Source organism: Bacillus rossius, chromosome 1, assembly GCF_032445375.1.
Source record: "Bacillus rossius redtenbacheri isolate Brsri chromosome 1, Brsri_v3, whole genome shotgun sequence".
Classification (NCBI taxonomy): domain Eukaryota; kingdom Metazoa; phylum Arthropoda; class Insecta; order Phasmatodea; family Bacillidae; genus Bacillus; species Bacillus rossius.
Window position 1 is genome coordinate 188,189,324 of NC_086330.1, and position 27,497 is coordinate 188,216,820.

A 27,497-nucleotide genomic window follows, 5' to 3' on the forward strand; every position below is an offset into this window, starting at 1 on the left:
CCATGCATAACTGTTTTTCCTCCATGTGTTTTTTTTTTTCATTCCGTACGGTTGTGTGAAATCTATTATATTTAAAATGTTTCGTTAAAGACAGGTAGTGGATTTTGTGAAATGATTTTTTTATAGTGAATTTAATTACAGTATGCAAACATTTATTTTCATCAGCCATTTTTGAAGGTAAAATGACTTTGCAGGCTTAGACATTACCACAAATTAATTTTAAATGTGTTTCAGCAAAACTCGAGGAATATATTTGAGGTTATAAATAAGTTTAATTTAATAATAAAAAAAACCATACACGAAGCGGCTAAAATTCTCGATCTCAATAAATTAGAGTTGGAAGGTTGAAAAGGATTGATAATTGCTTATAAAGAGTTACCATGAAATTAATTTTATGTAGTACGAAGTACACAGGGTCATCTTGTAGTTTATAAATCTCATAAATACTATCTTAAACGTCTGTGTGAAATAATTTTTATACAACTATTGTTGCTGAGTATGTAAAGCCATGGGTTAAAGGACAAATAAATCCATAAATCCCTTAATATGTACACTATCAAATCGGTTTCAATTTATTGTAAATATCCTAAACATTATTTAAAATGTTTAACTGAAAAACTTTTGATAAGGTGTTGCAAGTTATTGCAAGGGGTTGAAAATACAGGAGTTTCAATAAAGTAATTTAAAAAACTTTCGTACTACCAACACTATCGAATTCGTTAGAAACTTTTTGCAAACTATCTACACATTATCTTAAACCTTGATGCAAAACTATTTTTATACGACCACTTATTAGTCAAGGAATAAAATTTTGTGTTTGAAGCTAAAAACTTCATAATTTCCTTGCTAAGTATAGTATGAAATTGGTTTTAAGTTACTTCGATGTTGGAAGCATTGAATTTTAAAAAAAAAAAAAACATTCAAAACCTTTTTGCTGCATGGAATATTAAAAAATATATATTTTCGATCACTTTCGAAAATTGAAGAACATTAATTAAGTTATGTAGGCCTACATTATGTTCTCACAATATTCCAGAATTTTAAAGAATTTTGCAGAACATTACAGAAGAAATATGTATTTCGAAATTTAAATTCGCCGGTAGATTGTGCCGATAACGAATTTTTTTTGGTTCTTTTAGAATAAAATTTTTAATTAGTTAATATAAATAGAACATGAATTATTACAAAATAATTTGTACTTTACTACGGGACTAATATACAAAACCTTAAAAAAAAAACTCATATTTACTTTTAATGTACAGTGTAACAAATAGTATGCAACTTTTCAAAGGTAAGAACGGTGTTGTTCGCCAATCGTTAGTATTTAAATTTAAAATATTTACATTTACATTCGGACACATTTCAACAGGTTGAGTATAATGCATCATCAAGCTGGAAGTATGTAGTAAGAAAAAACCTGATCCGAAAGAACACAACGTTTATGAAGATTGTTCTAGTCGCTGTTTGTCAAACATGGAGAGAAGAGACCTTGCCTTGAAAAATAAGCTCGCCAATTTCCGTAACGTAGTTGAATACACGCCGGCTTTTAGTGCGAGGGGTATAGGAGTTCGAGACAAGGGTAAGGGCTGAGCGTAAATTTGAATTTGTCTTAATTAGTCCCAACTCTATCATAAAATCAACAAACTGCCATGTCAAATTAAATTACAAACTTTTCAAGAAATCGTTAAATGTTTAAATATTCAAAATATTTTTAAAAGCTCTTTTTAAGTCATGTCTTGAGACAGGAATCCGAAATCTACCTTGAATGGGACCCTGCTTCAGTCAATAATGTGCTAAGCCCGAGGGTCCGCTCTCCGGGTGACTAGGGCCGTGCCTGTCCGACTTAGTCGCTTTATGTACGTAATTGTACCAGCAGTTTTAGTTTCGGTAACCCCTCCCAGTGTGATAACTGTTATTGCTTATTGGCGGCCTATCTGCCGTCCTGCGATTGGGCGTCAAGGAGGAGGCAGGGCGGAGCAAGGTCGCGCGGGTGGGAGACACCATCCGCCCCTCAAAGCTCGGAGAGTTGGCCGCTCGGACAAGTGGTCACTCGGACAAGTGGTCCTTCGGACAAAAGGAGCTCGGACAAGTGGTCATTCGGAGAAGTGGACACTCGGACAAATGGTAGGCCCCCGCTTTTACCTGTGGTTTTGGTGTGTGTGTGTGTGTGTGTGTGTGTGTGTGTGTGTGTGTGTGTGTGTGTGTGTGTGTGTGTGTGTGTGTGTGTGTGTGTGTGTGTGTGTGTGTGTGTGTGTGTGTGTGTGTGTGTGTGTGTGTGTGTGTGTGTGTGTGTGTGTGTGTGTGTGTGTGTGTGTGTGTGTGTGTGTGTGTGTGTGTGTGTGTGTGTGTGTGTGTGTGTGTGTGTGTGTGTGTGTGTGTGTGTGTGTGTGTGTGTGTGTGTGTGTGTGTGTGTGTGTGTGTGTGTGTGTGTGTGTGTGTGTGTGTGTGTGTGTGTGTGTGTGTGTGTGTGTGTGTGTGTGTGTGTGTGTGTGTGTGTGTGTGTGTGTGTGTGTGTGTGTGTGTGTGTGTGTGTGTGTGTGTGTGTGTGTGTGTGTGTGTGTGTGTGTGTGTGTGTGTGTGTGTGTGTGTGTGTGTGTGTGTGTGTGTGTGTGTGTGTGTGTGTGTGTGTGTGTGTGTGTGTGTGTGTGTGTGTGTGTGTGTGTGTGTGTGTGTGTGTGTGTGTGTGTGTGTGTGTGTGTGTGTGTGTGTGTGTGTGTGTGTGTGTGTGTGTGTGTGTGTGTGTGTGTGTGTGTGTGTGTGTGTGTGTGTGTGTGTGTGTGTGTGTGTGTGTGTGTGTGTGTGTGTGTGTGTGTGTGTGTGTGTGTGTGTGTGTGTGTGTGTGTGTGTGTGTGTGTGTGTGTGTGTGTGTGTGTGTGTGTGTGTGTGTGTGTGTGTGTGTGTGTGTGTGTGTGTGTGTGTGTGTGTGTGTGTGTGTGTGTGTGTGTGTGTGTGTGTGTGTGTGTGTGTGTGTGTGTGTGTGTGTGTGTGTGTGTGTGTGTGTGTGTGTGTGTGTGTGTGTGTGTGTGTGTGTGTGTGTGTGTGTGTGTGTGTGTGTGTGTGTGTGTGTGTGTGTGTGTGTGTGTGTGTGTGTGTGTGTGTGTGTGTGTATATATATATTGGCGTATAGGCGCCCCGTTTTTAAATTGAATCGTGATTCTTATGGCACGCCGTTTTCTTATTTATTGTCAAAAATAAATAACCTAAAATGAATAAAAAACAGTATTTCATTTTAAAAGAAATTATGTAATAATTTTTGAAACCATTTTTCTTCAGTCAAGAGTTAAAATGATGAATTAATTTTGTGTCTGTTCATAAAATTAAATGATATAATTAATTGATTTAAATTATTTGCCTCACAAAATTTATTTTTATATAAAATTGAAAACATATTCTTTTCAAAATAAAACTAAAAAAATTAAATTTTATTCCTATTTAATTGTGTATTTCATAAAATTTAAATTACAGAAATTTTGCTTGATAAAAATCTATTTGTTTATCAAATTTAATACATAATTGAAGAAGAAGTATTTTATGTTCATAGATAAAATTAATTAAATATATACAGGAAAGCATACTAAAAACGTGGAATTGATGTTTAGTCTATATATAATTTTAGTTCATTTTTAACATGATATAAGAAAACTTTAATGCCTTTTTTTCATTGCAGGAAAAAAATCGAATGGACCACAAAATAATACGAATTTAAATTCGATGAATTAAAATTATACTACGACTGCATACTATTTCAAATTTAAATTGAAATACCACAATTATGATAATTTAATAATTTGAAATAAATTTTATATTGCACGGAATTTGTATTGTGCCCACACAAAATATTCATTGCCAATTTTCTTTATGTGCATAATTCAAATATTTTAATTCATATTAAGTACATTATTTTAATTTCAGTTGTAAGGAATGAATTTTTCATTACAAAATCTGCGCGAAGTTGAACCTTCTGTGAGCTATTTTTATGTTATTATTTTGGGAACATGGATACATTTTGCTCCGTTTCTATGTTACAAGTGGTTGACACGTGGTTCTCAAAATAATCGCTGTACGCACATGTTTTTATATTGTATGCGGGACTTTTGTATATTCTGTTATGTGTAGCATATTCTAGCCTTGACATTGTATTATTCCTTTTTTTATTTTATTTTAGAAATCATTAATTTCCAAAAAAAATCTTTTAACGTTATGTTGAAATGTTTGGGTAAATGTTTATTTAATGTTTAAGCATACAAATTAAGCGGACATTTAGATACAGTTGCGCTTATCTAAACGAGTATAGTTTGAAACTCTTAAAATATTACGTCTAAATAATTTTCTACGTAAATAGTAATAGAAAACACATTAAATATAATAATTAAAAATATATTAAGTAAAGCCTTGCCCAAATATTAGTAAACGCTTTCAACAAACATAGGACAATTAATTAAATCAATTGATTTTATGTCCAGACACAAAATTAATTCATTATTTTAACTCTTGACTGAAGAAAAATGATTTCGGAAATTATTAGTTTCTTTTAAAATGAAATATTGTTTTTATTTATTTTAGGTTCACTATTTTGACAATAAATAAGAAAACGGCGTGCGATAAGAATAACAATTTGATTTAAAAACGGCGCGCTTATACGGCGATATTATATATATAAAACGCTCGAAAATGAACGGTCAAAGACGAAAAATATTCGCTAACGCGTGAGACAATAGAAAGAGAGAACAAACGGTTTCTTCTCTCACTCGCACTCCCTAGTCAAGACAGAGAGGCCCGAGAATAGCCGAAGACCCTTCGTTTGTGTTTACTTCACACGTACGCTCGTACGCACACTAACCCTACTTTTACGTACAATTACGCTTTACTACTTTCTTTCCAATATTTCTTGCTCATGTGTGCAAATACGAAGATGGACCTGAGAACCTTTTTAGTGTATTTTTTAATTCTCAGCAACTTTTGTTTGAAACTTTTTTTGATTAAACTCCTAAATTCTGAGAAAAACTGATTCAAACCAATTTTTAACCCTTTTCTCCAAAAACTTCACATCCGTATGCAAAAAAATTTGCACCAATCGATTCAGCGTCCTCGAATTATCCTTATATCAAGTTTTCAGGTCTGCTGGTAAAAAGTGCTTACTTTGCCTCTTGTTGACTGGCCTACAGGTGTTATAGGTATGGACTATCACTATCTTTTACAGTGATATGGTTTATTTTGCGTGCATCTAAGCGTAATTTTACGCTGCTGTCTTTCTTTCTGATACACACCATCGGGTTTGCATAAGGACTAGCCTCGTGCTTTATAAAATTCCATTCTATTTTTTGATTAAGATATCCTCCTGCTTCTGCTAAAAACTTTGCCGATATCGGGTAATAAAGTTTTTTCTCGCATAATCGTCGCACATTTTATACTAAAATCAAGTTTGAAAAGTAGGGGTGCAATGGTTATGCGGAATTTTTTTTTTTTTCGTTAGGTAAAGTTATTCATAAAAACAAAACCCGTTCATGGAAAGTATGTTTATTTAAAAAAAAGTGGTGTATGCAAGAGCACGCCAAACAATTTATATTAATAATTCATGCAACATAAACCTTTCTTCAACTTTAAATAGAAAAACTAAATCTGTGACCCGAACGCAAGCTACTTGAATATGTGACATGAACTAACGCGTAACTATCGTCATAGTACACATTTACTACGGAAGAGTGCGGGCCTTCAAATGTAGTTAACTCATCACTCAACAGAGAGCGCGTGTTGCATGCAATCGGAGAGATATCGATATTCGACTACGTGTGCGCGCTCTATACGGGAAGCAATATAACCAAACATGAATGATGCCAACAAGCGCTGGCTACATTTTTATAAGTGGTACACCACGGAGATACAGACGAACAGATAAAAGTTATAACGTTTAAAAACAACTTTTAAAGAAAATTTACAAATCAGACAGCTTGGTATTTTTGTTAATGAAATAAGTAAATTAGTTAATTTCCGAATAAATATTATATTTCTTCTTTTAAATACACCATTTTATAGGGAAAAGATACCTACACAAAGTGCTCGGAATCTAATAATAGCAGGACCAAAAACATCATGTGACATTTACGCAAGAAGTTTTTATCCAAATTTTACACCCTAAAATATGGGTGCGAAGATTATGCAATAAAAAAGGGTATTTCCAATGAAAAGACTTGCCTTCCTATACAGCAATCTTCACTTTGTTAATTATATTAAGTCCTGGCTTATCAACAAAAAAAAATTGTGGTTAAGCAGCAAATTAAACAACTCTTGCTTTTTGCTGTCCTGGATTACTTTACTTGTATTACTGCCTGCCAATCTCTTCCTCAGTTGCAAACAATGAAGTGTTAACAGATGTGCTAGACACTTGACGCAAATGACGCAAGTAAATTTCTCGCTGTAGTTATCCTACGAGTTTATCAAAGATTTGCCATCTAGCTGTTGTGGCTGGTACTGTACTATGTGTTGGTGTTACTAACCATCCACCGAAATCTAGCAGAATACCTTACTTGGTCATAAAGTCGGAACCAAGTATCAGTGGTTTTGCCAGGCCCTTAATGACTAAAACTTGGTTTTTTTTTTTTTTTCGAACTAGCCCTTTTATGGTAATCATTGCTTGTCTATTTTCCACAGGCCTGGCACGGCACAGTTAACATAGGTAATTTCACTCCTGTGTTCTCTATGCATAACACGAGACTTTCGCTTATGCAACTGCAATGCTGTCAAGCAAAACTGGCACATGTACTCCACAAATATTCAAATTAATTTCTGGACAAACAGCTTCCATGTTTTTCATTCTACTTCCTCTTCAATAACCAGAAAATCATGTTAGTGGTGTTTTTTTTGCATTACTGGACTACCCCTTTATTACTGGTAGAGATTGGTGCTCAGGGCCAATCTTCACTAATTCTTACTAGTTTAAATTCTAGTTTAAATTCTGTGAATTTGTAGAGCAACCACTGCCTTTAGCATTGTGGGGGATGTTATTTGTTCTATGCCCTTGTTGCTTGGGTGGAACCTGATTGGGTTAATAGGCTCCTGCCTCATGAAACAACCTGGTAAATGCGATGATGAAGACGATGGGTAATTTGATTGGAATGAAGTATGCATTTGTTGATTAATTTTGTTGCAGATGGCTTCACTTTGCAATTGGTTAGCCTACAACTGACTAGAGGGGGATTTAATTAATGGCACTCGGTTCCGCAGACTTTGAGACTGGTGATTTGACCGTGACTCGCACATGCTTTCATAGTAGCGAGATGACTGATTAACAGGACGGTCGTATTTATTTCCTTTGTACTTGGGTGAAAACTGGCTGTTTCGATGACGCGGCAACCTGGGAGGCTATGGAGGAGTGGACGGTGGGGTCGTGCTTTGCTTCTTTCTCCAATCCCCTCTCTCTGCAACGACTCAACTTTCCTGTCTCTTTACTCATGATGTTTCCACCATGACCTGCTTGAATATTGTTTTCCTGAACCAGAATAGCATCTTCCACAATGGTCTGTGTTTGTACCCCATTGGTTATACCAATTATTCTGATGGTGAGTTGACTTATTGTGATGCCATGTTAGCGTGTTTACTTGCGGCGCGCATGGTGCATTTGCATCATTGTGTTCTGAACGCTTGTGTGTCCACGGCTGGTACAATGGAGGTTGTTTTGTTACTTGTGATCCTTGTCCCTACTCGCATACATTTTTAGTGGCACGACTGCTTATCCAGGCGATCGCAAGCTAGCAAATGTTCACAAAATTTGGACAAACTTTTTAAACTTCTACCGGTAAGATGGAGTTGATATGCATTGACAGTTGTCCAAGCACCATAGTGATGAATTTATTATTACTCATTACCAGATCTAAGTAACAAGTCCTTTCAAACACGTCAGTAATATGAGACTAGTGACCAATTCCGTTTGGAATCAAACCTTTCACAGTGCAACTGTGCGCTCCTGCTATAATAACTGGCGGAAACTTTTGTAAGTTGTTACATTAGTCTGGTGAACTTCCACAAATAGTATGCAGTGCTTTTCATCTAGTGTTCAGGCCTCGTAACTTTTCATTTTCCATTTAATTAAATCTTGAACTGTATTCTTTGAAAGCTTTTATGTTTTATAAACTTACGAGGATTTTTGTAAGATTTGGCAGCAAATGTGGGCATTTCCTCAGCCCAGTGACATGAAGGATGGTTGAATGAGGTGGCTGCATCTAGCATTAAAATCAGCAGTTCATTTGCAGTTTCGGCTGTGCATGTTTTGTGCTAAGCAATGGGCTATCGGAGTGCATCGGCGAAGACGCTGTGTATTGCACAGTTGGCACTGATGTCTGTGCAACGTTTGTTGTGCATCAGGAGCATGCAACGTTAGTTTTTGCAAGTAATTTTTCACATTCTTAATTTTATGATATACTACTTTCAATTCTTCGGTAGTTTTATTTTCGTGCTTGTGCAAAGCTAGACGTACTGGTGCAAAATGTGTTTCAATGGACTGAGAGCATTGAGTAATTTGCTCTTTGGCAGTACACTCTGCCGTTTCTTTACATGTCAACTCTGTGTGTTCAATGCGCTGTTGTATTGCGTCTATCTGATTTCCAACTTGCGAAAACGTGGCCATTACTGAATCATGGAAATATTGAATTTCCTCGTGCGTGTCATATAATTTCATGGTGACATTCTGAGTAATGTCAAGTTTTTTTGGCATCAACACTAGCTAAATTCTTGGCCTGCATTTTGCTGACGTCAGTGATTTCAGCTTTGACTGTATGCGTAAGTTTTTCAGATGCCTATTGCCTGTTGGCATGATACATTATCAGAAAGAATTTTGTTTTGTTTCGCCACTTCAGCTGCTAGTCATTCCGCCACTTCAGTTTGTTTTTGGGCAAACAAGGCTACTGATGAGTTCATTTGGAATGACACCTTATAAGATTCCTCCATGGTAATGATGTGTATACTTGCGTGCTGCCACTTATCCAACGCATATGACGGTCTAGCTTCCTTGGTGTTGAGTGGTATTTGTTCTTTGTCTATGCTTGCGTCTACGTTTCCAGTGACGTGTCTGTCAGAATTCATTACGTCACTATCATCATTGCTTATGTTTCCTGCTGATGTATTGCACTCACCTGCCTTCCTTCTTACCCATGTTGCTATACTTATGTCTCAGAAAATACAAAGCTTTGTCGCCAGACATAACTTATTTCTCTTTGCAAAACCAAGGACTTCTGAAGGTCGAAACAAGACAAAATGGCTATGTAATATCCTGATAGCTATGCTGGACCTATATTATGTACGCCTACACATTTGGCGCCAGTAATTCTGTAGAGGAAAGCTGGCACAGCCCGTGCTATAGGCAGCCTCTTTTACCAAGGTGCCTGTACTAGTCACAGAATGTGTTCTCAAACTAGTGTTATGAATAGATGATAAATATATGGTTGATGTGTACTATGTGATGTATGCAATATTAATTACAATACCACATAATGAACGTATGCAAACCCATAAAATCAAAATTACATTTTAATTACTATAAATATATCAAAAAATGAAGTAAATATGAAAAAATATAAATAATTATTATTATTATTTCAACTGAAACACAACTTTTACTTTGATTGTTCAAAAAGGACACAAACATATAGTTTAATGCAACATTAAGGCTCTACAGTCGAAATATCAGATTGATTTCTGAGCTACATGCAATTACACTTAGAAACACATTTACCACACTAACATGCTGTAGAATTCTCAGAATTCAGTCGGTAGAGCTATAGGTCTTCGTCTGCAGGACCACTAGGATGACAGCACAGCATCCAAAAACATCGGGCTCTAGCAATTTAGAATAAGCTAAGGCTACGACTGAAGGCATCCAGAACTCAGGGACATCAGCTCCTCCAGGTTCCTTAAAACTGCTATTAACTGGGACAATCTCTCCAAAGATGACCGTCTCGGGCCAGGATGTAGGGCGACATTGGCGACTCTGCAAAATCTTCCAAATTGGAGTATCGCTAATGCCAGATGCGGAAGGTCACTACGTATTCGGTATTACACCCTATGCCTGTAGCCAAAAATGTCTCCTGAGATTTTAACTTCTGTAGAAGACAACTACTTAAATCACGGTCGTCACTAGATCTTCTTGACTCCTGTTCAGGTTTCCCGTGGTAATTGGGACCGCCCCTCACACAGGAGACATTTTACCCAAGTCCAGTTAAAACGTCCAGTGCTCTGAGTAAAATTGGATGAAATAATTCCTACCTAAAAAACTGTGTTCAGGAATAAATTCAAGAAGAAATGTTTTTCTAGTATTGATTTACCAGAAGAAGAAATGATCAAATTACTAAAATAAATATATTTACATTCCAGGTTGGCCCAGCAAAACAACCCAGAAAAATAACTAGACACTTTAATCACTTGAAAGATTTATGTTTATATACAATGATTTTGAGGTTTTTTTTTTTTTAAGTTCTTTTAGTTGCCAACTTCGAAGATAAATTATTCCCTTAGAATAGTTGCATTAAAAATGACAAAGTTCCAGGCATTCTTTTATTGTTATTCGTCAAAAAAAACAGATCATAACTTACAGAACAGTTACAGATGATGTGGCATATATTCATTGTAGCACGTTGCTCGATTAACCAAAAAAAAATTCAAGTCCTTTGGTTTTAAATTTAAGTGAAAAGTCCAAAAATTAAAGCGAAAAAAGTTAGTTTTCAGCCTGGCTCGGACCAGTAGGCTCTTCATAAATTTACTTGGTTTTTTCTGGTGAGCTGCATACGACGCAGCCTACACATATCAACGATTGAGCGACAACTAAACTAAAACAAAGTTGTCTTTCCTTACAAAGGTGACAACAAAGGGGAGACAACCCCGTGTCGACTGACCAATCACAACACAGATCCAGAAAATGACCATATAAGGAGAAATATTGGAAAAAAAAATTTTTCTCTGAAAGTCTGGGAAGACACATCACACCACCTCAAGGCTTGCTCTGATTGGCAGGCGAGGCAGCACCCAGCAAAAATTCTGGTTCATTGCTGCGCAGTCGTGCACTCACGTGCTGGATTTTTCCAACAACGCATTAACTTGAGGCGTGTAAAATAACTTGCTGGCAACAGTGTCATGCCCATGTCTTCCTTTCTTTTGAAACCTTCTAGAAGGTTGTAGAATATTAGTCTTACTTCCCAGACTATGCTTTAAAATTTGACAAAACATTGTCGCGGTTCGGGTTTCGGGAGGGTCGTTGCGGTGCTGATAGATAATGGGCGCCACCACGAGGAAGGGCACGTGGACCCGGCTGAGGCCCTTCTCAGGGCGTGACGTCACCCGTGTGAGGCAAGATTAGACCCTCGGTTACCACCCGTAATATGCTTAGACCTGGCCCACTCTCAGCATCGGGCACGCTTATGCTATATTTATTAACAGTGGGCTTTCAAGGCATCCCAAACACCTGCTCACGGTGGATAGGTCGCCACGTGGTCGATAAAAAATAAAAGAAGTAAGATAGTTATACTTAAGGTGTTTAAGGTGTACACGTGCTCCCATACACTGCTTCACGAGGATACGGTTCCAAGACCCAAGACACTTATTCGGTTTATGGGAGTAAGTCCAACACATGTGCCCGCACAAGTAATTACGTAAGAAGCGTTTAAAAGAGTCTCGTTAAAAGAGTTGAAAATTGCCTCAACCGAGGCAACCCCCGGGGATAGCATGAAAGAGATTTATAATTAATTAAGATAAAACGGAACTTCTGATCAGAGAACAAAGAGTGAAGTCCCCGGGTGCAGAAGGTTGTATCTTACCTCGTCTTACCTCGGTCATTGGCGGCGTAAAACTGCCCGAGCCCTGGGCTTTCTGGGAACAACATGGCACCTTTCCGTCTTGCCAGGTTACCGTTACGCTCTTATGATTAAGTGACTTGAAATCTTACATAAGAGAAATACAAAAACACTTCTAAAATTATGCCACGCTCTCCCACGGCTCTACAGTTGTAAAACACAGTTATTAATTTATTAAATTCAAATAAATGCTGACTTCGCTCACGTTCGGCTCCGCTCGGGTCCGGCCAGCAACATCTTTATACTACACAACTAAAATTACATATTAAACAAAACAAAAGCCCTCCCGCCCGCCAGTGGCAACACAAATACATGGGGAAAAAATAAAAAGATTTACAATGTAATTATTATGAATTTGGGGGGACGTTGCACTGCTGCTACAACGCCCTCTTGAGGTAGTTTGTGGCGCGCTATTTAAACACACGACTACGTACTTGTGACGGTGCGACTGTCAGTACGGGAAGTGGGACGGGGAAAGGTGGTGGAGGCTGACCAGGCTTCTTGTGTGCAGGCCCAGCTGACGTCAATGTAATTAACCCAGATAAATAATAATATTAAAGCACAAACAAAATGACTTAAATTACTATACATAATAGAAGACCATGAGTACAAATTAATTATGAAACATTCAGAAAACATCAACATAAAACTTTCTCAGCCAAAGTGTTATTGATAGTAGGGGGCAGGAATCCTGTGATGTTAGATAATTAATAATCTAGGAGAAGATAAACTCCAAAAAGTATTAATTAACACTCCCAATGATGAGTAGCTCGCTATAACACTACAATAACTTAAGTATGAAATATTACAATAATTATAATTAATATTGAAAAACAAATATTCTCAGTGGTTACAACCTTTCCTTCAGTGTGGCATATTTCTAAGAAAAATTATTTCAACTTACTAACACAGTGCAATACCTAACTAAATTGGGAAAACAAGCTACATATGTATATATTTAGCATATTAGGTTATCAAGTTACAGTTCTCTTCTGAGAGGGGAACAGATGTTTTAAGGCTAAATGGTTCTCCTGGCAGCGAAGTGAGCTGGTATTGGTGTTTCTCCAGTGCAGATAATGAGGTGGTGTTGTGCACAAGTGATGTAAACAAATCACAAAAACTAGACACTCTGTAATTTCACCTTTGAAATGTGGTAACCTTGCTGTGTTTGCCTTATTCTCATGGTTGACGGGGCCAATTGCAACACTTTCGTCAGTTTGAGAAACTGAAATCTTTGAAAAAACTTCTCAAATTCTATAATAGGCATTGTCAAATTCTTCTAATTAATGTTCGCTGACTTCAGATTCGGCAACTGAATCGGTCTCTGAAGAGTGACAGGTGAGTTGAAGATGACTTCTCAAATTCAACCTTAAGTTGGTGCAAATTTCGGCAGTTGGCTTGAAACAATCCACACAATTTGAATCTGTTTAAATGTGCTCCGCAAGGGTTACAAGTCTGTTTATGTGACACTTCACCAGACACAACCTTATCTGTAATTGCCTTTCAGCCATGGTAATTGCCATTTCACTGTTCATGAAATCATGACACAAACGCAACACTTTGCAAACAATTATGTATGTAGTGTATGGGGTAACGAAGGAACAAAGGCAAGGTGCACGTAGTCAACACTTGGAACCGAATCCAACATATTTGTGCTGCAAAATAAACCCAAAACATTATTACTGTGAATATAAACATTAATGAACTGTTTTTGTGTCTGAAATTATATCATCCAGCCCGGAGGAGTAAAATATGTTTTCATTTTGAACAATATAATCGCGTGATCACCAATCATGACGGAGTACAAAATATGACTTTAATAGATTTCGCCACAGCACAAGATGGTGGTGCATGTAACACAAAAAAAAAAAAGTCTACATAACCACCAACTGTAGAAACATTAAAACTGCACATCCCTAAACAACTATGATGCACTCAGACATTTTATGTAAATGTCATTCACAATGTTGCTTTGTAATTGTATAAACTTGTTTGTATTTATTTAGTAATCTATACTGCAGTCAGCTGTATGTGATATGTAACATGTAATTTTGATTTGTTTCAGAGAAATTTCTTGGCATAGTTCATTGAAGGCATTTGGACAGCATTTGTTATTAAAATGGTTAGTAATAGTTTCTCTCAACACTTTGTTTTAAAATTAAAATATTTTAAAAAATTCAATTTGTATAATATTTCTCAACTTCTCGGCATCACAAGTTGTGTGGTCAGTAACTAAAGTCTGATGTCTGAATAAGTAAAAACTAGTCTGCTTGTAATTTTAGGATTAGATATAAGTTATATATATATATATATATATATATATATATATATATATATATATATATATATATATATATATATATATATATATATATATCAGTGGCGTCTCGTCAGGGCAAGCAAGGCAAGCAGTGCTTGCCCAGGCAGTTTCCAGACATTGTATTTTTTAAAGAAATATTTTATTCAGAATAGTATTTTACTTTGGCTCGTGCAGTTAGGTGTATTTATTTTTTACATTATCTTCTTGGGACCCAATACTGTGCGCTGTGCGCTATAAGAAAAGAACTCGTTGACACACAAAACATGCTGTTTTAGAAGCGTTGTTAGGTTTAGAAGCGCTGGTAGGACCACTTTCAGCAGGAAGGCTGCCACAGTAGTTTCCTTTCGGAAGGAGGGTGGCATGGTACAAAGGTTCGAGGAGGGGATTGGCTGTAAAACCACGTGATAGAAGCTACGAAGGTAGCGCTTTCTTGCCGAACTCAAGCGAACATGGCCGAAGCAGACGGTGGAATTCTTCCGCCGACTGCTTCGGCTATGTCCGCTACAGTTCGGCAGGGCAGGTGGCAAGGTGGCGTTTCAGTCGGCGGTCGTCTCTCGGGGCGCGCACATCTCTCTCACGGGCTGTTGGCTGGGAGTTCCCTGCGCCCTATTGGGTAACCAAAGGCTGGCAGTGCGCGGGGGATTTGTGTGCGTGCTGAGGGCGGCCTAGCAGTGCCAACTGCTACCGACCGCGTCCCGCGGGTGGCGGATACGGGATCCCAGCTCGAGAGTTGCAATCTCGCTGGAGTGACTGTGAATAACCACGTACCATTTAACAGAGTTTCTGATCACGTATGAAGATAGTTTCTTTTGTGTTGGTACAAAAAATACCAACATTTAATTTTTACTATTCTAGTACATTTTTATGAGCTTCTTCTCTTTATTTTAAGTACTTACTTTGCCATGTGTTGTCTGTTTATATTTTTTGTGCCAGATATCGATGATACTACACTCCCACTTAGTATATAAATAATGTAGAGCAGGTATTTTATTATCAGGATAATGTATGCCAAGCATTATTATTTTTCAAAAAGAGTTTATAATTTAAAAAAAAATGTATATTTTTCTACCTGTGGAATAGTCAATGTTCAGTTAAGAAAACTACTTAAATAGCACCCTTTTTTACCTTGAAATCCATATTTTCCCCGGGGGAGGGCCCCCGGACCCCCCCCCCCTCCCCGCCACCTTGTTTTGGGGTGAACGGAGTTGTTGCTTTCCCTCATGTAAACCTCACGCCTCGCCACTGATATATATATGTGTTTTTTTTTTTTTTTTTTTTTTTTTTCAATGCATCAGGTTATAATGTTCATCCTTTCATTTATTATACAAGCTTTGTATTTACTAATTGAGTAAGTTACTGATTGAGTAATTGTTATTAACTTTGAATATTTATAGCTACAAATATATATTATCTTTAATAAAAGAAAATATAAAATCTGAAATTACAGCAGATATACTTTGACCCTCAGCTGGTAAGGTTTGTAGGTTCAGTCCAACCTCTGGCAGGACTGTGTTCGAGCGAGCTGCAGGAGCCTAAGTGGTGTGGAGCCGACTAATCTCTGAGGCACTGTCATCTGAAGTGTCTGTGCATTGTAGTTAAAGCATAGATTCCTCTTGGCTCCAATAACAACATCCGGGTGCTCAATTCAATCACACGCTGTACAAGCTAGTACAACAGTAAGTTGCTTGTTCTTTGAGTGTTTGGATGTTTTAATTATGAATACGATATTGTTTTCTGAGTAGCACTATCAGTAGGGAAATACTTTTGCATTTTAAAATGGACTTTTTCTGTTTAACTTTAGCCATTAAATTTTTGGTGTGAATTTTTATTTACTGTTTTATCATATACTAATTAGCTGCAGTACCCATTTGTAATGGTTTGGATGTTCATTTCATTATGAAGATTCTTATGCACTAAACTTCATATTATATTATTTTATAGTATAATTTGGCTATTTTTCTTGACTTTTTAGCATTAGAACAGATGACCATACTCAATACAATTGGTATCCAGTTATAATAGAATTTATTAAAATACATTTTTATTAACTATTCATTTTCAAATTTTTATAACTATCTAATTGCGTATTTACTATTATACCTATTGATTATAATATTTAAAAAATTAATATTTTTTAAATTTTTATCTCAATTTGATTAGACCAGTTGTTGGCTGTAATAATTACAAAAAAATATTGGCACGAAAAACAATCATGCTGTTCACTGGAAGCCATTTAAATAACCAAGATTTATTTTTCCAGGTATTAAAACAATGTTTACCCAAAATTCCAGCTTAATCAGTTGAGCAGTTTTTGTGTGAAAAATCAACAGATATACACTGTTTTAAGATGGTAGCCAAAAAGCGTGGGTGGGAATTTTAGGCAAACTGGTGAAGGGCAGGTAGGGACCATCAGTATGGGGTGGTAGGGAAATGAGCTAGTGTGAGAATGTGCAGAAGGAAGGTGGTGATGACTGCAGCCTGCTGTTACTGGTGAAGTGCTAGGTGATGGGAGTGTGGTAGTGCCAGAACTGCCACTTCCCGATAGTTTTATCTCAACTGGTGGACTTGGGGCGGTGTTTCCTCCAATTTGGTTCACCTAGATTCTAGCTGGTGCGACACGAGGTGTCTTGACGATGTGATTTTTTCCTCGTTTTTATGCATGCCACTGAGTTTGTTTTCAAATACATTTTGAGGATGAAGTGCATTGCATATCAGCTGAGTTTTGTACTCAATATACTGCGTAGCATCTAAACTCATCCTTCATTTAATGGGACTATGAAAATATTTATTACTACTTAATTTGAGTTTGTGTTAACAGTGTATTATGAAGGATTTATAACACATTAGTTCAGGTCTTAAAATCATTTGCCATAATCAGTTGTTATGTTCTTTTTTTCAAGCACCACTTTGGCCTTTGTGACGCCTATCTACTCCGCCAGTCTAGTGGAAACAGTGCAGAGTGACATAGCCAGTGAGAAGCCAGGCATCTTCGACGTGTTCCGGGAAGGAATATATCGACTTATCAGCTGGAGCTCACCACAAAAAGGTATATCATTGTGTGGAGCTTGTCGGTTAAAGCCACCTGCTTTGAAAAAAATTCGTTTTTGAAAACATTTGTTAGTTTACAATCAGAATGGAAAGAAAAGGAGCTGAAACAGTCTGACCACCCAGACTTGTTTTCATTGCATATTGTTGTGTTGGCAGCACACTCACGGGAAGACCACGCGACACAGGCAGAGTTATTTACCTTGGTATGACTAAAAATAAGAGAATGCAAAATATAAGATGACATTTACAAATGTAAACAATACATAATTTTTATTTCATCCATAGTTGGAAAAAAAAAATACCTGAGTAATTGCTTAAAATAAATTAAAAATAGCTTTTAATAATATGAAAAAACATTTAGTCTATAACAAGTAGAATAGTGAAGCATTATTTTTCAGATGGTTTATAACTTTACATTGTTAATAAGTGTTGCAAGTATTTGTTTTCTGCTGTGGATGTGAATGGTATTATTGTTGACAAATTTCTGCCACTTTTCATAAAAATTAGTCATGTGTGAGTTTTTACAACACCAAGAACAATTTGGGATAGAATTTTTTTTATTTCGTTCGGGATTAATTTTTGTCTTGTAAATTTTCAAGAATACTATAAAAGCCTGATGTTATTCTGGAACATGACTAACACCCCCCCTTGTTTTTACTGGGAAGAGAGCCAGTCAAGTTGAAAAAATAGATAAGCATGTCAGCACACTGTTAAGAGTAAATACCGTGTTTTATCGCATAATCGTCGCACATTTAATGCCAAAATAAGGTTTGAAAAGTCGGGGTGCAACTTTTATGAGAGAAATTTTTTTTTTTGGGATTTATTTTTGGAGGTTATGTTTTTCATAACAACAAAATACGTAGCAAATCAAGTACATTTAATTAAAAATTAGATTATTCACAAACGCATGCTAAACGATTAAAATGATTTACTTAACAATCTATTAAAAAAAAAATCTTCAGTAATGCATCTGTTATACACGAGTAGTTTTTCCATTGTAACCTGCAAGAGAGAAAAATTTTACAATCAAGCAATAAGAAGTTTAAAGTAAAACACTGTACCCGTAAATTAAATAATTTAACTAACCAGAATTTTTCTGCATCGCTTATTTCCGTACTTGAACCATTGCTTCCGCCGAGGTTGTTGTCAGAATCGTCGCCGTCACCATCGCCGTCACACTACCAGATATCATCATCTTCACTTCCGTCAATGGCGTTTGAGATACTCGTTTTCTTGAAACTTTTGACGACAAGTTCGAAAGATATCTCGTTCCAGCTTGCCAGAATCCACTGGCACACTTTTTCCAATGATGGCCGTTTCAATATTCCTGTAGGTCTTTGGGCATGTTCGCCAGTCGACATCCAATCTGCGTAGTAACGACGCAAATTGTCTTTGAAAGGCTTATTCAAGCACATGTCAAGTGGTTGTAAAACAAACGTCAGGCCACCTGGAATTATGACAAGATCTGTTTTGCCTTCTGTGATAATTTTTTTCACTGGTTTCACAAGATGACCTCGGAAACTGTCCAACACAAGCATAGATGGCCGTTTCAATAACGCTCCCGGACGATTATTCCACACACATTTTACCCAGTCCAACATTAACTTTTCATCCATCCACCCTTTTCCCTGAACACGTACTAGTATTCCACGGGTAAATACTAAACCCTTCGGCAATGTTTTGCGTTTAAAAATAACGTATGGCGGTAATTTTCTTCCGTCAGCTGTAACTGCCAGCATTACCGTGCAACGCATCTTCTCGTTTCCTGTGGTTCTCATTGTAACGCTAGCTGCATTTTTCTCACTCCGGGCCTTCACCTGAATCATTTCGTAAGAAATAGCACTACCATTATTTCGAAGTTCACGCACATATTCAAGCACGCTTGCATCAACTTCCGGATATTTCCCACGTTTCGCCCCAAGAAAAGCTTTCCGTCCAACATTGGTTTCACTTATTCTGTTTTATGTTTCCTCCAATCTCGCACTAATATTTCGTTAATGGAAAATTCATGGCCTGCCGCTCTGTTCCCATGTTGTTCAGCATGAAGAATTACTTTCAGTTTGAAGGCGGCACAATAATTACTGTATTTTCCCATTATAGCAACTACACTGCCTGACTGCAACTTAAAACTGATTATTAGAGACCCCGAAAAATGGTGAAGCGTGAAATTCACGAAATAACGCGAAAATTTGATACTTTAAACGAATTTTGCGACTTTCGTTTGATTTTGACATAGTCGCTAAATTCACGAATTTTCGCGCGAAGTTCACGTTTTTTCACACAAAATAATGTCCTTATGTCGCAAGTTCTATTTATTTATGCCATCATAAACATAGGCGTGAAATAAACATAGACTGAAAGACTAGTGCCGTAATATTATCTTCGTTTTGACACGTTACTGAAATCCACGTATTTTTATTACTCTGTTAACAAGCAGTAAATATTGCCATCGTGAATGAAAACAAAATGTAACAAATGTCAACAATCGATATGTGCGCACTACCAACATAACAAAATTGACTTCACAGTTTTCGTGTTTTGAATAATGGTCGTTTCTGCCGCAAGGCGCACTGGTGTCGATTTTTCTAACCTAATTTAATCGCATGGAGCTAAGATGGCAGTCATTCTTGCGTGCACATATCTATGAGTGTTTACAACTACCATCCACATTTTGTAAGTTTTGTGATGCAATTGAATTTATGGATAAGATGCCAAAAACTTCGACAATGTTTGATCGCGAAAGAGAGATGAAATCGGATGATTTTATATCTTTGATCAGGCGACAAAATTATGATGTGCAAGTTCTGCAACGTGCGGGTTGATTGGACACACAAAGACATGTGTAAAAAGCATGTGGCAAATGACACACACAAAACAAAAAGACAATTATTTTGTTAAGCATTCGGTAAATATGTAGTGTACGGATTAGCACCAAAAAAAATTGTACAAATCTGAAATAACTTTCATTATATGCTCTTTTACGTCCTCTTTTCATAACCGCCTGTGGAGATAAGAAATTCAAATTACTTTTGGCGATATTGCCGTTCTTATTTTGCAATACAAGACCTATGTAATCATTCGACCTTCGCCATTTTATATTTTGCAGTGTGCGCGTGAATGCTTAAATAACAGAAATTTTCCATTAGGTAAGGTTAGTTACATTATAAATACTTCAAATTAAACTGAAATTAAAAATAATATCAATTTATTTTACTTGTATAGTTTTTAGTATTTATAATGTAACTGACCTGAACTAACAATTGGGACTAAGGGAGATTAGGTCAGGTCAGCTACATTATAAATACTTTGAAACTGAACGGACATTAAAAATAATAAAATAAATTTTAATGGTTGTTTAGTTTTAAAGTATTTATAATGTAGCTGACCTAACCTAACAAACCGGAACAAAGGATTAACAGTAGGAACGAACGTAATTTTTTGAAGCATAAAAATTTGAAACGTTAAAAACTCACCTAAGTTGGAGGCGGCCTATTGGTTCATTTGAATATTGGCCTATCACGAACTATCAGGTGACAGCATTATCCAATGAAAAAAACAATTGATACTCGTAAACAAAAAACAATGGTGAATGTGCAGGTATAGTGATTAAAATTTAAAAATTCAGTATCTCCAAAAGTAATTGGAATTTCTTATCCCCGCAGGCTGTAATGAAAAGAGGACGTAAAAGAGCATATAATAAAAGTTATATCAGATTTTTTAAATTTTTTTTACAATAATTAAAATTAAAAAATTCAATATCTCCAAAAGTAATTGGAATTTCTTATCTCCGCAGGCGGTTATGAAAAGAGGACGTAAAAGAGCATATAATGAAAGTTATTTCAGATTTGTACGATTTTTTTTGGCGCTAATCCGTACACTACATATTTACCAACAAGAATTTGTTTCTGATTTTGTTAATATGATGCTGTAGGTTACCATTCCTTTGGAAAAAGCTGATCATCCAGCTATGAGGGAATGGTGTAACACCCATGTTGAAGGTTAGCCTTATTTATTTAGAAATGTTTTCCCCCTCTAATAAAAGTTCATAAGCATATGTAGGCCTACATTATCGATTAACTTACCTGTAGGCCCAACTTACTTTCCTTCAATTAAATATGCAAGTACCTCAGATTAACGAACACATAAATAGGATGGATTGCATTGTGAAATGGTGAGCACACCACAAGATATTTTTGACTGATTGATTGATGGTTTGACTCTGTAATCCAGCAGTACCTAATCTAGAAAAGGTTAGGTTAGGTTTGGCTAAGAATTGTTTTGAGTAAATTAGCCCATTAATATTTTCAGCGATAACCTTATAAATGCTACCTATTTATAAGTATATGGTAAGTTATGTATACATTTTAGGTGCAGGGGATTTGCCATCATCAGCCAACACTCTTAGAGAAACTTATGTCCCAAAAATTGGCCAGGCAAATAAGGAAGCAGTAAGGCTACGAGGTTTTTTTTACACCGCCAATGGCATAATTTTTTCACAATTTTTTGGGGTCTCTACTGATTGCTTATTTTTACACCGATTTTTTGCACCGCTTTTGTCATTTTTTAACACCGAAATGAGCCAGTTTTATTTACCATTTTCTGGGGTCCCTACTGATTATTGTCACGTTGTCGCTCAGTGCTTCGTCCTGTGACCTTGGCAAGGTCATGTTTACTACCTACACAAAGCGCTCGGAATCTAACAGCGGGACCAGAAACATCAGATGACTGTAATGTAGCGGCCGGACCAAAAACATTGTGCGACTTTTATGCGCGAATTGTTTGTTTCCCAATTTGGACGTCTTAAAATCACTGTGCGACGATTAAGCGCGTGCGACGATTATGCGATAAAACACGGTACGTGACTGTAAAATAAACAGCACACAACACCGGTGTGAAAGTTGACAGTTATCGTGCACCACAATCCCATTTGTATTTGTTTAGAAATAAATGGTTATGAGATTTGTTAGTTACATCTGGTAAATGCATTTTAGTTTCTTGTCACATCCATTCAACAGTAGAGATAGTAGCATCATAGTTTGAAAGCCATTTGTAAGCAGCGGCCACCTTGTCATAAGTGTATCTAAATCTGGTGTAGAGAAGGAAACTTGTATAGATCTGGTGGAAAACATTCGGCATCAAACATACAGTGTTATGACTGACACTCTTATGACATATTTTTCTGGTACATAACACACTGACTGACTGGATGCCATTCCACCCCCAACTCCCTAACATAGTGGTAGCTCCGGCGATTATCTTCTGCCGCATGGCTGACAAGAAATTGTGCCACGCAATCGGGAGAAATACTTTAGTCCCTTTTACACTAGCAGGAATGCATTGGATAGAACAAAGGAATATGCTAAGTTTTTACTGTTTTCTGATTTCCAACACTTTGGTATTAAAAAAATTAAAAATGTTGTAATTAAAGGATTGATGTAACATAATATAAAATTGAATTTTAACACAATGAAATTCAAAGCAGTCATGAGGACTGCCCACAGAAGTAAAGATGTTTTCGCAATTTTTACGAAAAAATATTATCACAACAAATTTGTTTAATCACATTAGTAAAATAACTCCTAAATTACTTTAAAATATGCATTGCTTAGTAATTATAGGTATTAAAAAAATAAATAAAGATGTTCTTAATTTTTAGGTTATATTGCCACAAAGACTCCGTTTTCTTTGTTATTTAAACTATATATCTATATGAGAATATTAATATATTTAACACACTCATTTTACGGCACAGTTATCGTATACCTAAGATTTAAAAGCGCAATAAGTTATACTAATAGGAACAGATATAGTGTTGTTGTTAACACGTCACGTGACCATGTCGATGACGACTTACATGAATTTACTCCCTATCATAACCTAAACATATTTCGTAAATGCATTGGCCGGGTATTACACATTCTCTTCTGATATCTTTGCTTAAGACCGCAATCAATGTAAACCAAATAATTGTTAAAATAATTATTATTACGTACCAATAATAACTTGATAACTATTAAATTAATAATGACAATTATCACGTTTTAATTGAATATGCTAAACACAGCGACACAACAGCGAAGAGCAGTTCATCCGATCGAGCCTTTCACCTCAAAGCGTGACGGATCAGCCTAACTTACTACCTACGAAAAAGTGTGTGTGTGGTGCGCCAAAAGAAGTTTTCACTTCAATAAATTAAACAATATAAAATACCTACACAAATCTGGAAAGTTAATGTCTCCAAAAAAATTATCCACTCAAAAAATGTGTTGTACAAAATATAAACTTAAAAATTATAACTTAGTTCCAAGAAGAATTATGTAAAAAATATACAATACCATCAATTATTTTAAAACTAATATTCAAACAACATTTTGCATTATAATGTTGTTCAGCAAGCATAGCAAGTCATTCCATAACTTCACAATTTTTATACTTGCTGTGCTGCCAATAATGATTTTTGGCACAATTTTTAAATTTGATACAAATTATCATCTTAACAGTAATTTCATAGCTTAAATTTAAACTTGTTCCGCTCACTGTAGCCTCCCACTTAATTTTTGTTCGGCTAGTTTCTCGAGTCGTTCCCAGCGCAGTATCTGAAATTTTGCCGACCCTTTGCGAGGCTAGCATCCTGCCTCATCTTCTCCCTGCTTCAGTGCCCGACCGGCGCCTGAAATTTCCCCCTGCAGTCGTGATCAGGACTGCTTGTTCCTGAAGCTTCCCGGGGCAGCTCGTTTCTCAGAGCTCGCCTGAGGTGAGTACTTACAGTCATGCCCCATTATAATGTTCCACGGCTGTCGAGCACATATAGGTGCTCCGGGGAAGACATTTCCAGCATCCCGCCCCCTCCCTCTATTCCACGAATTACTGCCCAGAGCATTGACCAGTGCTTAATCCCGGCTAGCAACGGCTTGTCTCAAGGACTGGCCAAGGGTGTTCGAATGTACCACCTCTGACCTCTAGTAGTGGAGTTGTCAACTACTTCCCCTGGGTGTTAGAATTTTTTCTCAACACACCTTTCCTCTAGCGACCCACGCAACATACGTTCTCATGTGTTTCTCTTCCGAGCCATCATAGCGCTCCACCAGTCTCCTCCATAAGCCCTTTGCTTTTGAGGTAGTCTCATTCAAAATGTGCGAGTCAACTTCGTCTCTGTTTCAGTCACTCCCCAGTAGATAGCGCTGCGATCAGGTGCCAACTGCAGCATCTAGCTCTCGAAGCCTGTCTTCATCAACCCCTCCCTCGAACATCTTCAGAACTTTTCGGCCCTGAAGCCAAAGTATCCCCTCATCAAGGGATGTTTTCCCAATCTTGTTTTAAGTTACCTTTTTGTAAACATTCAGTCAGCGTTATAGTTAATAGATTGTTCATTTTTTTAATTATGAGTGCTTCTGCATTCACCGCACTAATTTCGCACCAAGTCTCGTGGGCACCATGACCAGACACCTCCTGATTTCAAGGAGCAACACCCAGTTTTGGTTAGTTGTCGATACCCATTCTCTTCCTCGATAATTCCCTTTTTTTGCAGGCATTTGTGCCTATTATGACTGTCTGCGGACTAGGTCTAATTCCTTTGGATTTGGCTTATTCGCAGACAGGGTCCAAGAACCTGAGCCAAGATTGCGGCCAAATGGTGTTCCTGGCATCATAAGAAATAGTCACTCCAGACCCACCGGCTACGGACTTTCAACTTCCAAATTCTCCACGACGACTCAGGACCTTTTTTGTTCCTTAACACCAACAGTGGGCCATTTCCGCAATAATTAGGATGTTAGCAAGTCGAGCAAATTTTAATTCCGTTACATTTTTATAATTACTTATCTACCAAACAAAAGTGTGTGAATTTTATACATACAGTAGAATCTCGTTATAAAGTACATCAATAAAGCCTCAACTTCCATACTTAGTAATGAAAGTACTTTATTCTGAAAGTCTATATATTTACCTTTAAAATGTATTATTTTTGAATTTTTAAAAATAAAGTAGTAGGGGATCAAATGTTACATTAGCTTTAGGGATGGGGCGACCGAATCCAATATCCGCCGAATCTGCCGAATCCTAGGGATTCGAAGGTTCGGCGGGTCTGATATAGGATTCGTCAAAGGATTCGGTTTTTACTATTTACGGGAAAAAAATACAGTAAAACTCGCTTACGAGGTCCCGCATGGTAGGTTTTTCCGTATAAAGCGTTTAAATTGCCCGAGGTCTCGTCATTTACGCCATTAAATGTGTGATATAATGTCCGTTAACATTTTTTCTGAAACTTCTTGTCTCAAATAATGGCACACGTAAATATGAAGAAAAGACAAATGAACAACAACATACGAAGAAATATGGATGATGTACCATAACTACAGTACAAACCCAATAGTTATTTTAAGATTATTACCATAAAAAGAACTAAAGATTTTTTGTAGAATACCATAATTACTACAGAAGCATGATAGCTACCATATTTGCACTATAGTTACCGTAACAACTGAGATGTATATTTACCGTGATAGTAATGTATTATTTATTTATGACATATTAAATTAAAGAACATTGTTAAAAAAAAAAAAAAAGATGTTAAACTTTGATATGTACAGTTGGCACATGTTGCTAAGAAATAATGCGATCTGAAAGAATGCAGTACTACTACGAAAAGTGAAAATGGTACTCGTGGATTTTTAGGTTATGGCAGTCTCTTTCGTTTTTCAGTAATATCGGCCGAAAATTAACGAGCGTACTGTATCGAAAGTCGGCAGAAATGCCGATTCAACTAAATATTGGCAAAATCGGCCTCTTCAATACAGCTCTACATTTAATGACATGAGTAAACATACTTCAGACTTCAGGATATTGAAAAAGACTTTAATTTCCATGTAGGTTTATTGTGTGTATGTTTTTTTTGCAAGTGTAAATTGAATGAAGTAAAATGTTTTTATTTTTATTACTTTCAATTGATTAAACTTTAATGACCAGTTACAGATATTTATGACACTAATTTTGAGGTTAAGCAATTTTACTAAAGCATTCCAGCCAAGCAGGTTGCCAGCGAGAGACGCTTCTCTTTTGCTGGAAACACTATCTCCAATCGTAGAGCTAATTTAACTCCTGAACGTGCAGAACAAATTATTGTTCTGAATGATAGATTAAAGAACAGAATTTAATACTCTGTGACAATCTCTCTCAGAATTATTGTGCTGAAAAGTGGAAATGTTGAAACAATTTGAATGTACTTTTCAAACAACATGATTTTTGGTGCTAAGTTTGTTGAAGCTCAGTAAGGACTCCAGAAAAATTGACAAGGGTGAAATTTTTCCAAATATATGTTACATTTACACAAACATATACTTGGTTATTTTAGTTGGATGATATCAGTTACTAATGAACCAATGGAAACAGGTAAGATTCAATGAAAAAAAAAATGTTATTTTTTTTCTAGCAGTGCAAAATGTAAACACACTCTGTAAATAGTTACCCAAAATTAATAAGCCCACTTCATTTTAATACTTTATTCAAACATGATATTAAGTTTAAGATAAAAATAATTTCCCAAAAGTGTAACTGTACCACAAAAGCTCGAGCTCGGCTCGAAGTAAAATTCTTAGGCTCGCAGACCTCTAGCTTATTTATAGAAAAAATCCTAACCGCTAATCTGTACTAAAACTGAAATTTCTCAAGAAAAAATTGTTGTCTTTATATACACTTATACCAGAAATGTACCAATCTACATGTGATAAAGTCAAGGGACTTTTAGTGCAAGCAAAATACATCTCACTTACATTAAATATGTGGACATCATCTATTAAAAGATTCGGGTTTGGGTTCGAGATTCGGCAATTCCAGTCGAGGATTCGAGTTAGGATTCGGATTCGAGGAAATCAGGATTCGCCCCATCCCTAATTAGCTTGGAAGCAAATATTTGTAAAACAACAAGAATTTTAAAAAAAATTACTGAACTTAATACAGTAGCCTAAATTCTAGGCCTACATGTACAAAATTTATATCTGTTGAACAAAAAATGACAAATGGGTTAAACTATTTTGCAGATATATACATTTATGGAGATAGAATTCCCTTGTTATCTCCTAGGCGAAGTCTCTTGCGACCAGCAGATAAAGATGACTGTTCGTACAGTTGAATAATTTTTTCGCAATCTTTTATTATTGTTGACAGTGTAGTGGGCACCAAACCAAACGACCGTGCCACATCTGCATTTTTCATGCCTTTGTCAACTTCTTTCAAAATTTACACGTTTTCTTTCAAAGCGAACTGCTTGCGTTTCTTTTTATCTTTTTAGCCATCCATCC

At 36.6% G+C, this 27,497-nt stretch overlaps 1 protein-coding gene across 2 annotated transcripts in view; it reads left to right on the forward strand.

Annotated features, from left to right (window-relative positions):
• Positions 1 to 27,497, forward strand: part of LOC134527154 (mitochondrial outer membrane protein SLC25A46-like) — a 253,647-nt gene that overhangs the window by 153,185 nt on the left and 72,965 nt on the right. For both annotated transcript variants that reach the window (XM_063359548.1, XM_063359549.1), the window contains 2 exons: positions 13,900 to 13,956; positions 17,055 to 17,200. In XM_063359548.1, coding sequence (XP_063215618.1) covers positions 13,900 to 13,956; positions 17,055 to 17,200 — 203 coding nt within the window. The remainder of the gene's footprint in view (positions 1 to 13,899; positions 13,957 to 17,054; positions 17,201 to 27,497) is intronic.